At 43.0% G+C, this 15,165-nt stretch overlaps 1 protein-coding gene across 5 annotated transcripts in view; it reads right to left on the reverse strand.

Moving 5' to 3' along the window:
• LOC109690974 (carboxyl-terminal PDZ ligand of neuronal nitric oxide synthase protein) overlaps nt 1-14,898 on the reverse strand; it is a 295,255-nt gene extending 280,357 nt beyond the window's left edge. For all 5 annotated transcript variants that reach the window (XM_074047630.1, XM_074047632.1, XM_074047631.1 and 2 more), the window contains exon 1: nt 14,667-14,898. In XM_074047630.1, coding sequence (XP_073903731.1) covers nt 14,667-14,771 — 105 coding nt within the window. In that variant the 5' untranslated portion in view covers nt 14,772-14,898. The remainder of the gene's footprint in view (nt 1-14,666) is intronic.
• Between the last annotated feature and the right edge of the window lie 267 nt (nt 14,899-15,165).

Below are 15,165 nucleotides of genomic sequence, written 5' to 3' on the forward strand. Positions count from 1 at the left end.
CTATTTGCCCCAGCTGGCTTCAAACAGTAATCCTCCTGATCTTTGCCTCCTGAGTAGCTAGGATTGCAGGTGTGAGTCACTGGTGCCCACCCTGTATAGATATCTTAAGCAAACAAAGATGTCTTTTTTCAAAAACAGATGACAGAAAGGTAAAACAGGTCCTGACTGGGGGCTGGTACCAGTAGGAGGGAGGAAGATATGAAGAAGGGTGCTGGAGGGTGAATATGGTGGAAATATATACTCATGTGTAAAAATGGAAAAATAAGACGTGTTCAAACTATTCTAAGAATGGGGGGAGGGGAATAAAGGATACAACTGGTGAATTTAACTAAGATATATTGTAAGCACTTTTTGTAAATGTCATAATGTACCCCCGGCACGATAATAAAAATAGATTTAAAAATGCAAGAAATCAGAGGGGAAAGTGAATGTAATTGAAGGAAGGCTTTATGAGGGAGTGTACAGTGACTTTAAAGACAACCATCTGGGGAGGACCCATGTCCCCCTGGTCTTCTCACCAACACATCCTTTGCCTGCTCCAATGCATTCAACCAGGTTCTCAAATATTGTAGCTTGATTTGATTACATTAGAATCACCAGAGAGCTTTTAAAACTCTCAGTGTAGAAACTACCACTTCCTGAAAGATGGAATAGATATACTTTTCCTTATTCCTCCTGCTAAACACAACCCGAAGCTCCAGACATTACATATATACAATGAGCATGAGAAGACTCTGGAAGTAGGAGAGGAGAAGGAAGCCCAGCTGGGGATCTCAAGACCCAAAAGAAAACATGGCAGTGAGTTCCCTGGGTTTTATTTTGGCCTCACATATTTCAGAGGAGAGGACAGGAGGGGAGGGGAGGGCAGGGGAGGGGAGGGGAGAGGAGAGGAGGAGAGGATAGGATAGGATAGGAGAGGAGAGGAGGGAAGGGGAGGGGAGGGGAGGGGAGGGGATGCCTCAGCTCCAGTGACCAAGCAGGGGAACTGACTTCTACCTCCCCTCTGCTCCAACCCCACATCCTTTCTGATAGTGTTAGAGAAGGCCAAATGTGAAGCCAGACATCCACCCCACCTGACAACAAGGCCTCCTTCCCTGCCTGCTGGGGTGTCAGAGGCAGTCTTTACGGAAAGTTAGAACTTTCACCACCACCCAGTGGTAATAAGGCCACAGTGTCAGTGGCAGGCATATGGGGAACAGAAATGAACCACTATCCACCCTCAACCAGGGTGGCTTAGCTGAGGCCTGAAGGACAACCCCACCTGACAGTAATGAGGCAAATCCCTCCATGGTGCCTGGACACAGGAGCCTTGCTAGAACATATTTAAATAATAAAAATGTCCAGGTTCCAATAATTCGTTGTTCCAAGAACCACAAAAATAGCATAAATGAGAAAAGACAATCAATCAACAGATGTCAATGTCAAGATAACAGAAACATTAGAATTACCTGACAAGGGTTTTAAAGCAGCCCTCATAAAAATGGAGTAATTATGAATATGCTTAAAACAAATGGAAAAATATAAAGTCTCAACAAAGAAATAGAAGATTAAAAGGTCACTATGCCCAGGCTACACACCATACTATTTAAATCAAAATCAGATTACTCAGCTGTGCCAGCTGTCTGTCACTGTAACAAAATACCTGAGATAATCAACTTAAAAGAAGCAAGTGTTTATTTTGGCTCATGGTTTCAGAACTTTCAGTCCATGGTCATTTGGCTCTGTTGTTCTGGGTCTGTGGTGGCACAGTGCATCATAGCAAGAACATGCAGTGAGGAGGGAGTTCACCTCATGACAACCAGGAAGCAGAAAGAAAGAGACAAAGATAAGAGAGGAGAAAACCAGGGTCCATTAACCCTCACCTCCTAAAGGTTCCACTACATCCCAATAGTGCCACAGGCTAATGAACACACCTATAACACATGAGCCTTTGGACACAAGATCTAAACTATAGCATCAGCCACTGAGGGTTTTTTAATTCCTCAGGTTCCAATAAGCATCCAAGTATGAGACCTAGAGCTCTAACACCAGAGTTCTCAAACCCAGGTGTCTATCAAAATCACCTGGAAAACCTGATCAAGACACTCAGGCCCTATCCTACTTCTACAAGCATGGGCCAGGAAGCTTTAGTTTTAATTAGTTTCCAGGTGATTCTGATGTAGGCCAAATATTGAGAACAGCTGCTCAATTAATCAAAGGCATCTGCAAGCAAGTCTCTTCATTTGGGAAACGGTAAAACCCTTGACTAGGAGAGAATCACATTTAAGTGACCTTGACACAGGATGAAAAGTTTCCACCAAACTTTGGGTATGGGTGTCCAAAATATGTGTTTAACTGGGCTGCCAAATTAAGAGAAGAAATACATACACATCAAAGAGGCAGTTTGAAAATGTAGCTACAGTACAGGTTACGCGTGCTTACGGGAAAAAGCACAGAAGCAAGATAATGTTATCTGCCACTGGGCCTGTGGGAGACATTAATCTTCTGCTTGGCAAAAAAAAAAAAAAAATGCTTCCACATGAGTGCTTCTTCCATCCAAAGACACCAGCACATTATAGTCAAAATAAGAAGAAAGGGAACAACCAAGGAGATTTTCCATTGTATGTTATAGACTGAGATTTCCAACCCATAAGACACTATTTCGTGGGCTGGAAGTTCTTCAGCATTTATGTTCCCCTGGAGGAACCCTGGGGCCTCTGAGAAAATTAGACCTCAGCAATGTGAGATTTTTTTTCTATGGTTTTTTTATTTCTAGTACTAAGAATTGAACGTGGTGCCTCATGTATGTCAGGCAAATGCTCTACTATACTGATTTATATCTCCAGATTTGAGAAGCGGACCTCAGCAACAGAGCTTGAGAAAGGCAAGAAAAACATCATGGAAGTTGAGGGAGGATGCCACACTAAACAGGAAGTACACGGGCAACAGCCTAGCAGAGCATAACACACTCCAGGAAGGAAGGGCCTCCCACAGCTCCTCTCCTGCCCATTCTCCAGCTGTCCTATTACTAATGTCTTATTTCAGAATCTAGACACCATCAATATGGTCCACCGGGAGGGGTCTTTTCAAGTGGCCTGTTGCCCTTAGCAGAGCAGTAGAATAATCCCTGGGTCGCAAACATAACCTCAATGGAAAGGGGTAAGACCACACCTTTAACAAACTATTTGCCCATTCATTCCAACCTAGGAAAATGTGTGCCTCAGTATCATCAGAAAAGATGGAACAATCATACCTACCATCACGGCACCACTATAACAATTAAATTTAGTTAATATGTGTAAAGTGCTGAGAACAATGCACAAAGCATGGTGGTACTAATAATATTAGCTCTTATTATTTTTAAAGCTATACAGAACAGGAGTTGAGAGTGGACACCCTGAGCCAGACTGCTAGGTTTGACTCTGGGATCTATCAACCCATTACTAGATATGGACCCTAAGTAAGTTACACTGCTTTCCCATTTGTAATATTCGGAGTTGTTTGGAGGAAGAAACTAATCCTTTCACAGAAAGGGCTTGGCGTAATGCCTGGAACGTAGCAAGTGCTTTTTAAATGACACTGATTATTATGTTAGCTTGCTATGATGTGGCCAGCACAAGGCAGGTAGGGAGAGATCCCCCTTGGCCTTTGAGGAGCTTGTAGACTGAATGATGAGATAAGAAATGCATATACAGAACCAGCAAGGAAGAACATCACAGAATAGGAGACATGTGACAAATCTGCAAGCATACAAACAGCATTTCTCTCTAATGTACTCTCCTACATGTCTCCTCCTTCTCCCTCTCCCCAATACACACATACACACACATGCTAACAGAGTTCAGAATGATCTGAATGCAGGTGTATTGACCACCCCCTTGCCCTCAAGAGGCCCTTGAGAGGGATTCCCAGTTGTCTTCAACTCCAACAGAAACTCATTTAAACAAGTTCTCTCTGGAAACCACTGTGGTTCAATAATAAGTTGGAGTACCCACTGCCCTCATTTCTCAAGGATGGGCCTTGTGAGTATAAGATGCACAAGTCTCACTGCAGAAAACCAACTGGGTCACATGTAGGGGGCTAGTAGAGGGTTCAGAACTTTATGGGCACTGAACTTGCTGTAAGTGCCTTTTAAAATAACTTTAAAGCCAGCTGCTCTGATGCTTAAAAGTAAACATGATGCTGAACTCAAAAACTGAAAAGGGAAATGTAAGCATCACAACATATTAATTAATCCCATGATGCAAGATTCCTTCTGCTTAGATTAACTCTGCTTAAAGAAATATTTATCCAAGAAATTCAAAGACAAGTAAAGACAGACAACATACCATACTTAAGATTCTGTGATTTTTAATCCTAACAAGGATTAAAAGGCTGGAACAAATGTGATTGGGGCATGCAGCAGAACCTAGTTAACCCCTTTTTATTCCCTTCCAAGGAGGCTGACAGCTATTTTAAGCCCACAAAGTAGTCAGGCTGTCTGATTTGTAACTTTGGGGATCAGAGCAATACTACAGCTAGATTTTTTTTAAGCAGGCATGTATAATGAAGATAATGCACTGCAGGACTCTTTTTGTTGTTGTTTTTTTTTTTAATATGGAGTCTTGCTATGTAGCCCAAGTTGGCTTCAAACTCTCAATCCTCCTTCCTCATCCTTTCTAGTGCTGGGATTACAGATGTGGGTCACTACGCCCAGGAGAACTCTGACTTAGAACACAGTGAATGGCTAATCAGTAGATTAAAACCACTCAGAGATAAATGAAACAAATTGGAATTTAAAATTTTTAATTTAATAACGACTGTAAACTAGCAACCTACTCTTCCATAGGCACTGTGCTAGACCATTCACATGGATAACTCATGCAATCCATTCATTAACCCTATGAAGTACGTGTTATTTGTAACTTCTTTTTCAAATGAGCTTTCTATAGAAGAGGTGCTAAGTAACCCACAAAAGGTCACATAGCAAATAAGGGCCAGAGGCAAGATTTGAACCCAAATACAGCATGGCTCCTGAATCCATGCTACACTGCCAACCAAATTCATGTCATGAAAATTATAAAATAGGACTGGGGATGTGGCTGAAGCAAGCTTGAGGCCCTGAGTTCAAACCCTAATACTACAAAAAACATTATAAAATAGGAAATTAAAGAAAATAAATGATGTAGTTAAGAAAAAGTCATCCATTCATGAGAACACAACAGATTGAAAATTGGTTTTTTACTTAAAAGACCATCAATAAATGGCAACTGCCTTCTCCTGAAATTGGTCATATACTCTCAACTCAGATTCTAATTCCTCTGCACATCCATCACAGGAATTTCATTTAATTCAGGAAAAATGCTTACTTGGCATTTCCTCACAAAAGTAGCACTCTGTGAGGTAGGGTGGGAAAATATCAGACAGATGCCATGGCAGAAGAGTGTCTCACGTCACCAGGTACTGCAAGTTGTAGGACTAAAGCAAGAGAAATGGTCAGGAGGACACTTGGGCGTATACAACTATTGGGTGACCCAGGAGGGCCCCTACTGTCCTTATAAGAAACACCTTAGAAACTTATGGGCTGGGAGGGCTGGGGGCATGGCTCAAGTGGTAAAGCACCTGCCTAACAAGCTTAAGTGCCTGAGTTCAAACCCCAGAACCACAAACAAATTTAAAAAATCACAAAAGCATAAAGAAATTATGGGTTGGGTATGCAACTCAGTTGTAAAGCACTTGCCTTGCATGCAAAAGGCCTTGGGTTCAATCCCATGACCATAAAAAGAAAAAAATATATATATATGTACACATATATACATATATATGTGTACATATATGCACGCATATATACATATATATGTACATATATACATATATATGTACACATAGTCATTCATTCAAAACACATTTTCTATATGCAAGGCACTATGACACAAGGGGGCAGAGCAGAGTGACAAAGTCCAGGACAATGAACAAAGAGATGAGAATTGCAATACAAGCAGCTCTAACACAAAGCAGGGTTTGGTTGTCTCTCCAGTTTAGAGGAGGGAATGATAACAGCGACCTCACTGAGTGACATGTGAACTGTGTGGGAAATCACATAGAGGGTTAAAGAAACGGTGAGCACCCCAGATGGGTTAAAGCATCTTGTAAGTAAGGGGAATTTTTCAAAAACAGAGCCTTCAACATCGTGCTAAGAATTTTGGATCTAATACAGTAGGTTTAGAAACTTTTTGTGTTTTTGAGTAGGACAATAACTATATTTCAAGAAAATTAATAAAGCAAAAGCTTATGGGCTGAGGGGGATTAGAGAAAAAAACAGAACACTGGAAACCTTCAAAAGCTGCTGCATGATCCAAATGAGTTGTCAACTAAATGAAAATATTCAAGCAGTGTTCCAAAGAATCAGACCTGGGTACCCAAGTATTATAGTTTGAATATAAAATGTCCCCCACAAGCTAATGTGTTGGGGGCTTGAGAGATTCTGAAACCTTAGGAGATGGGCCCTAACTGGAGGAAGTCAAGTCACTTGGGGTGGATCCCTGGGAATACCTTATGCCTGGCTTTTTCCTAACTCTTTCTGTTTCCAGTCTGCCATGAGAAGCAGCTCCTCTGCCAAACACTCCCACGGCTCTGATGTCTGGAAAGCACATGGAACCAAACAACCATGGACTGAACCCTCTGAAACCATGAGCCAAAATAAATCATTTCTCCTTTACGTTGTTTATGTCAGCTATATTGTCTTAGCTACGTAAAAGTAACCACTACACCCAGAGGATGGTGGGTAGTTGAAAGAAGGATGAAGTCAGAAGAGGGACTTGTCTTCCAGATTGTTGAGCAGTGGTATCAGCAACACATCAGGTAGGTTAAGCAGTCAGATAGCAAGAGGCTGGAAATAAAGAGTTGGCTTCTGGAGTTAGAGATCCAAAGTCAACCTGCATATAGCATGAGAGGTGGGGTGCAGGAATCCAAAGGAGAGAGAGGTCAAAAGGGAGAGAAAGAGCAGACCCTATCAGAAGGGCAGGGCCTGGCCACCATGAGCAGGTGCAGAAAGCTGAGTCAGAGATGGGCTGCTGTGGAAGAAAAAACAAAAAGTTCAGAGAAAGGTGAGGGCACACCAATTTCCATATAGAAGCCAGCATAGAAGTAAGAAGGATACATCCCTCCCTGAATATTGAGAAAATTCTCAGTGTAGACCACTGTCTCATGAGGCTCAGCTGTGGAAGAAAGAGAACCAACATGTTCATTAAAGAAAGAGGTGGAGAAAAGAGATTTTTTTTTTTCACACAGGGAAGGCCACAGCATATTCTTGGGCAAAGAGAAGTAAGCCATTACACCATGCCCAGGTGGGGTGAGGGAGTGAATTATCCCAATTAACAGAACAAAAGCAATGGAGGGCAGATGGATTTTATAAACAAGGAAAAGAAAAAAAAAAAGAGGGGGGGTGGCGACTTCATCAAAATTTAAAACCTTTGTATTTCAAAGGATAGTGTCAAGAAAGTGAATGGGTGAAAATATTTGCAAAGCTATACAGGGGACCCGAATCTAGAATATGTTAGCTCATGCAATTCAATAATAAAAAAAAATTCAATTTTTAAATGGACAAAGGTACTGAATAGAATTTCTCTATAAAAGGTATAAAATTGAAAAAAAAAAGACATGAAAAGAAGTTGGTGATGTAGCTCAGTGGTAGAGTACTTGCCTAGCAATAGATTCAATCCCCTGCACCACAAAAATAAATTATTCAACAGAGAAATACAGCCGGGTGCACACTTGTAATCCTAGCTACTTGGGAGGCAGAAATCAGGAGGATCGAGGTTTGAAGCCAGCCTGGGGAAATAGTTCTCAAGACACTATCTCAAAATCACCTAACACAAAAAGGGCTGGTGGAGTGGCTCAAGTGTGAAGCCCTGTCTAGCAAGCGTGAAGCCGAGTTCAAATGCCGTTACCACCAAAAAAAAAAAAAAAAAAAAAAACAGAAATAAGGTCAAGAAGACAAAGACAATGTGATGCCACTTCATATCGAGGAGCACAGCTATAATCAACTCTTTAGAGTGGATATGATTAATCCCAGCACTCTGGAGGCTGAGGCAGGAAGATCACAAGTTTGAGGCTAGTGTGAGCTACATAATGAGTTCCAGGCTACCCTGGAACACAGCAAGACCCTATCTTACAAAACAAAAAAAAGACCTCAGATAATAAGTGTTATATATGAAGAAACAGGGAAACAAGAAACAAATTCGCTGCTTTGGGGAAAACTAAAATGATGCAGTCACATTGAAAAACAACCTGGCAGCTCTACAAATGGTTAAACATAATTATCATAGTAAGTAAATAAATAACAAAAAGCATAGTTACACAGTTACCATAGGACCCAGTAATTTCCCTCCTCCTCACTCACCCAAGAGAAATCAGAATTTATGTCTGCACCAAACTTGCACAAATGTTTATAATGTCATTATTCATAATAGCCCCCAAAATAGAAACAACATAAATTTCCATCAACTGGTTGATGAATGAAATGTCTTATATTCATACAATGGAATATTATGTGCAAAGAAAATACTGTTACATGCCAAAATATGGATGATACTTGAGACATTGTTATGTGAAAGTGATCAGACACAAAAGATCGCATATTATATTACATTTATATGAAATGTCCAGAATAGAAAAATCTAGAGACAGAAAGAGTAGTGGTTACTTATGGCTGAGGCAGAGGATAATACAGGAGTTTATAGTGAAAAGGTACAGGGTTTCTTTTTGAGATGATGAAAATGTTCTAAAATGGACTATGATGGTGGTTACACACAATAATGAATATACTAAAAACCACTGAATTGTACATTTTATACCCATGAATTATATGGTATGTGAATTATATCTCAATAAATCAATTAGGAAGGAGAAAGGGAGAGGGGGGAAGCTCTTTCTTCAAAAACAAGAAGGAAAATTCAAACTAGCAGGGATCAAGTTTACACTGTAGGACAGGAAAGTGGAAAGGAAGTAAACAGTACAGACTTGGTACCAGGTTGCTCAGGCAGCAGGATAAGAACAGCAAAAAGTCCCTAGGGAGCTATGGGCAGCCCTAAGGCAACAAAGGTATGAGGAGACAGGTAATTACAGCCAAAGAAGGCACTCTGAAAGTTGACTTCTTGGAAACAGCAATATCATGAGTAAGAATAAACAATGACCCAGTCTGATTAGGATCCTGGATATGCATAGCCAGTCATCATCATACATGGCCACTAAAAATGCCTGGGACATTTTGGGCAAACGAACCATAACTGAATACCACAAAATCATGAAATGTACATCTAAGGTAGAAAAACACTGGTCCATAGAAGCTGCAGGACACCCTGAGACACTCGAGAGCAATGTCAGGACAAATAAAACAGTGTACTCTTCCTCCCTCAAAAACATAAAAACCTAAATTAAACAGGAATGGAAGTATTGTTCAATGGCAGCACACTTACCTAGCATGCAAAAGGCCCCAGCACCACACACACCAAAAAGGTGCCGTTTCAGAGTAGTGCTATGGGACCCACTGTGCTCTAAAAGTGGTCTGGGAAAATTAAAAACATCTGGACAAATACATGACAGAGTGAAATGTATCTCCTCTTTAATGATGCTGACAGCCTGATGCCATCACGCCCTCTACCTGAATCACTACTGATCTATTCTGGCAAAGGAAGGAGACAGAGGAAGCATAAGTACCAGAATCTAGTAGCATGGGTTCTGAGAGCTCATTACCATGGCCTGAAGTTCAAGTGAGTGAGGGACACCTCATTTATGGTAAGTGAATATATATAGTGTTCTCACCTCCAAACCCTCATGACGGAGTGTCAAGAGACATCCACAGGGGCTGGGAATGTAGTCAGTGGTAGAGTGCTTGCCTAGCATATGTGAGGCCCTGGGTTCAACCCCCAGCACTGCAACAACAACAAAAAGGCATCCATAAGCAGCCTGCCACATAGATTACTGGAATAACTAAACCTACATCACAAAAACCATTAACCAGTGAAGCCACTTAACAAAGAGGGAGATATGACCAGAGAATTCAGTTCCATTCAGACCAGCATTCTCAATATGACAATATATTCACTGCTTTCAGACACTCTACAATCAATAAGTTCTTTCACTTAACAATGTTTTATTTCCAGCTATGTATATACCTGATATTGGAGACTTGTGGGGAGGCAGATAACAGAAGCACAAGACAGGGTCCTCAAAGAAAATTCTGTATCATTGGAGAAGATACATGCAGAAAGGAAAGAACACAAAACTTTGTGGTAGACTATGTGATTCAAAACAGCTTCAGCAGTCTCTCTCATCCCATATGCAATTTTGCAATGTGACCTTGACATTCCCTCATGAAGAAGTAGAGTCTATATCTCTTCCAGAGAGCATATTTTTGACAGAATGCAGCAGAATGGACCCTATATAACTTCGAAGGCTAGACCTTAAGACGTTCCTTCTTCCTGCTTGCAACACCCCCTTTGGAAAGTCAAGTGCCACACAAAAAAGCTACCAGGCTATGAGGATATCCAAGCTAGCCAGTGAAGAGAACAGTCACATAAAGGAGCACCAAGGCACCAGTTATGTGAGTGAAGTCTTCTAGGACCTTCCAGTCCTAACACAGATGAATGCAGTTAAGAGAACAGTCACCACATGCAACCAAGGAACAGCCCAGCCAAGCCCTAGCTGTAGTTCCTGGCTTCATGAGCAGTTGTTTCAAGCCACAGAACCTTTGTTATGCAGCAATAGATAACTGAAATCAATTTGAAGCCAAAAAACCAGAGATTAGTCCTGGTTCTGTTATTATGTAGCCACATGACCTTGGGTCAAAGACTTCCCCTCTGGACCTGAATTTCCTCATCCATAAAATGAGGTTGTACTAGATTAGCCAAGGTGTTTTCCAGTTCTGACAGTCTGAGCCATTCTCGTGGCTATCAGTGGATAATCTAGGCAGTGTGACAGCATGCTAGGAATACAGAGGGAGCAATTACTTCAGGATAGAGGTAACTACTTGAGGAGTAGGTAACAGAGCCATGAACCAGGAGTCAGAAGCCCTGAGGTATGAGGATCAAATGAAGCAGCAACTAAAACAATGTGTGGCACAAAATAAGTGCTCAATAAATATTTACCATTACCTGACACCACTTCTGTAACTCTGGGCAAGCTAATGTCTCTGATACCCAGTTTTTTTCATCTGAAAAATTGACATAACACTAATGTTCCTATTCTACAAAAAAGTCTTATGCAAATCAATAATCACTGTATCTGTAAGACCAAACTACTATTAATCCTCTTATCCTTTTGTATCATTGTCATTAGAAGCCAGCTGATGGCACTGGCCAGCTACCAAGAAGGTATACCAGGAGATCAAGAGCCAGGTTCAGGGACCCAAGAGCTTTCAAAGGATGTGAGATTTGCCCACCCACCAGCACAGTTCAGTAAGTCAGGTGTTGCAATGAACATAGAGAATAAGTATCCCTTACAAGCAGCTCTTAGCTCAAATGAAAATCTGGAAAGCAACAGTATTAAAAATTTGAATAATTTCTTACATCAGAGTCCTAAAGGCCAGCAACCTGAAGACACCCCACTGACAGCTGTGAATCAACTACTGTCCAGCAGAGTGAATACGCATAAAAATGACTGTATTAAGTAAGCACAGAATTTAACAGTTTTAGTTAAAAGCTAGATTTGTCACACACAGCTGTGAGCACTGAGGCAGGCAACCACCTCCCTGAGCCTATATTCTGGCAGACAGAATAAGACTTGTCTCCTAGAAAAATAGTGAGAAGTAAATGAGGTATTGCAAGTCAAAAACATCTAGGTTCTGCTTCATTATTATATGCATCATGGTGTGTGTGTTTGATACTGAAGTTTGACATAGGTCCTCGAACTTGCTAGGCAGGACCTCTACCTCTTGAGCCACACCCCCAGTTCTTTTCTGCTTCCAGTTACTTTTCAGGTAGGGTCTCATGTCTTTGCCCAGGGCCAGTCTGGACTGAGATCCTCCTACTTACCCCTTCCAGTATAGCTGAGATCAATGTCGTACACCACCATACCTGTCTTATCCACTGAAATGGGTTTCCTCCCCACCCCCTGCTGGCCTCAAACCTCAATCCTCCTAATCTGCACCTCCAGAGTAGCTAGGACTGCAGTCACAAACCATCATGTTTTTTAAATACACAGAACCTCTGCCATGGAGATGTCCTTAGACCCTAACCGGAAATCTTTCAATCTCTTCAGAACCCTGAAAATAGGAGGCATACATCTAAAGAATCACTCCATCCAGTGTTGATTCTGAAAAACTGCCAACCCTTGGAAAAGGAAGTCTTGGGCTCATTTTCCAAGGGTGTCTAACAGGGCAGTAATATATTTGCATTTTACAGCCTGTGCTTTTCCAAAACAAGGGAAGAATGAAGTGTGGATTTAACCCTGAGATCCCAGTGATTGTGCAGTCTCTGGACACTGCTCTGCAGGGGAGTGGATGCCATCAAGAGAAGGCACTTCCTGGGTACATGTGGGACAGAAAACTTTCTGCTTCCTCCTCTACTCAGGAGCTGGCTGACATGGTGTTTGGATATGTCAGTGTCCAGCATCAACTACAAAGAGCTGGGAGTTGTTAGGACCCAGGCCCCAAAGTCAGCCTTTGCCAAGGAACCTTCGCGCTGTACTTACTGTGTGCCCTGGTCCTTTCTTCTCTTCCTCACCCTTCTCAAACAGAACCTCAGGTCCCCTATGTCTCAGAGCTGCATTGGGAACACAGCTTAGATCAATTATGGCTCCTTCTCTGATTGACCACCACTGCCTGTGAATCCAGAGAGTTACTATAGGAACTACCTCACACAGCCCCCAGACTTTGCTTAGAAAAGAAACTGCATGTTTAGTGCTGGAAAAAGGAGAGTAAGATCCAGCAAATTGGAGGCAATCCCCAAGCCCAGTAGTTCTCAAAATCTGATTGCAATTACCTTCATTAAATCACCTGGAAAGTTCATTAAAGGTACACATTCCTGGGCTTCCTCTAGATGTATCAAGTTAGAATTAGGGCATGGCAAGAACTGGACTTTTAATGCCCTCACCTAGTGATTCCTATACATACTAGGTTTTGACACCTAACTGGGACCAAATGCAGATGATTGTGAGAAAATAAAATGACTTTAAAAGACACATTAAATCTGATCTCCCTACTTATCCTCATTCTTACAAAATACAACACTTTGAACCAAACATGACAAAAGCCAACTTTCAGTTTATGTATGTTCAAGAAAATTAAATTATAATCATGATGAAAACTTACACTTTAACACAAAAAAAATGCTCACCAAACCAGAAGACTCAGACAAAAATTAATTCCAACATCCCATTTTAAACCAACAAGATCTATTCTGAGAAATGAGAGAAGTGAGATAAGAACTTGGCTGCAGCCCCATTCTGGTCCCAACCATATCCAGCAATTTTCAGGTTGGATCCAGGGCAGGATTTGATGTCAAAGAGGTTGAGGGGTGTTTCCCCTAGTTTCAGCAAATATGGTTGGGGAAAAATCATTAAGGGGAAAAATAAAATTCATCAACTCACATGTCTCTATGAGAAGGAAAAAAATCTAAAGACAACTCACCATATTGGGCACAAATAAGACACTCGAAAAGTGTTTTGTGAGTTGAAGGAATAGACACCTGATGGAATAATCCTTGAGTGAGATGCTAAGCCCTGAATGTACACAATCACAAAAGAGAAAAAAGGAAGAAAGTAAAATTGTCCCTACATCAGAAGTCCTATGTTTTCAAAGCCACCAAGATCCAACTTACATGGAAGGGCAATACCTACTTTCACTTAATGACAGGCACACTGTATGCACTGAGTGTCACTGGGTGTTTAAGTCACCAGGGGAAAGTCAAGCAGAGCCTTTTTCCACGGAAAAGCGCCCTTTCCTAGTGATGGGCCGTGGGAACCTCCACTGCAGTTTTAGAAATCAGAGCTCCTCAGTCAAGGAGGAACTTCACAGAGCACCAGCCTTGCACACCTGATGGTTCAGCATACAGGATTGGACCCCGCCCCTCCCTCCAAGGATGGTCCTGGGGCTTTGGCCTTGGCGCTGAAAATTCCAGTTATCCGGGATAAATTCTTCAGTAGCAAGATGCTGAAACTTAACATTGCACAACAACACTAGCAAACAGACAGCTTTCACACCACCCCCACATCAATGACTGGCACATGCAAAGGAGTCATGGCAAAGCAGACATTTAGGAAGTGACTTAAACACCTGGACCCAGATACCTGGAATCAAAAAAAGAACTATACTTTTCCTCAGTCAGGAAGCAGGCATTCCCCCTTTAAAAGACCTTCCTGAAAGCACCTCTCCCATGGGAGCCCAGCAGGTTAAATAACACCAGAGCCTCCCTAAAGTGATTCTAAAGAACCAGGTGTCCCATCTGCGCTCTGTTCACCAGCTTCTCCTCCTCCAGAGGGCTTCGGGAAGAAACTCAATCCAGTCTAGGCGGGCAAGGATGGGGGAGTCTGCAGTGGGGAGAATGGGGGTACAGCAATGCCGCTCAAACTTTTCAGCTGCTTTTTAGCAATTATGGGCAGAAGCCGGTGCAACCGTGCACTGAGAAGGGGGCTTAACCCACCTGCTCCGCTTCCAGGATAGCTGTGCATTCCACCCACTCAGACATGTACCCTCCTACTGGCCCCCTCACCTTGGCCTCAAAGCAGATGCCGTGCTGGAAGGCGTCCTCGTTGTGCAAAGGGATCCGCAGGTCGTGCCCATCATCCACCAGGTTGTACTTGGTTTTGCTGGGCATGGTGACCCGCGGTGGACCCGCTCCTCCAGAGGCGGCGGTGGCAGCAGAAAGGGGCTTGGGGAGACCCCGGGGAGGGGAGACTGGCGCGCGGCGAGGCGGCGCTGGCGGGGGTCAGCGGGCGCGGGGTGGGCAGCGCCCGGGCCGCGAGGCTGGAAGGCGGCCGCAGCCGGGACGCGGAGCGACGCCGAGGGCCAAGTGGCAGCGGGCGGCGCGGATGCGGGCGACGCGAGCGGCGCTGTGGCCGCGCTATTGCTGCCGACGAGGAGGGCGGTCGGGAAGGCGGCGGCGGGAGCGGGCGGCGCGGCGCCCCAGCCCGGGGAGGGGAACGGTGGGCGCGCGGCCCGAAGCAGGACTGGGCGCGGCGCCCGCCCGCCCCAGAGCAGTGGCGCGGACG

The sequence above is a fragment of the Castor canadensis genome, chromosome 11 (genome assembly GCF_047511655.1).
Source record: "Castor canadensis chromosome 11, mCasCan1.hap1v2, whole genome shotgun sequence".
Taxonomy (NCBI): Eukaryota; Metazoa; Chordata; class Mammalia; order Rodentia; family Castoridae; genus Castor; species Castor canadensis.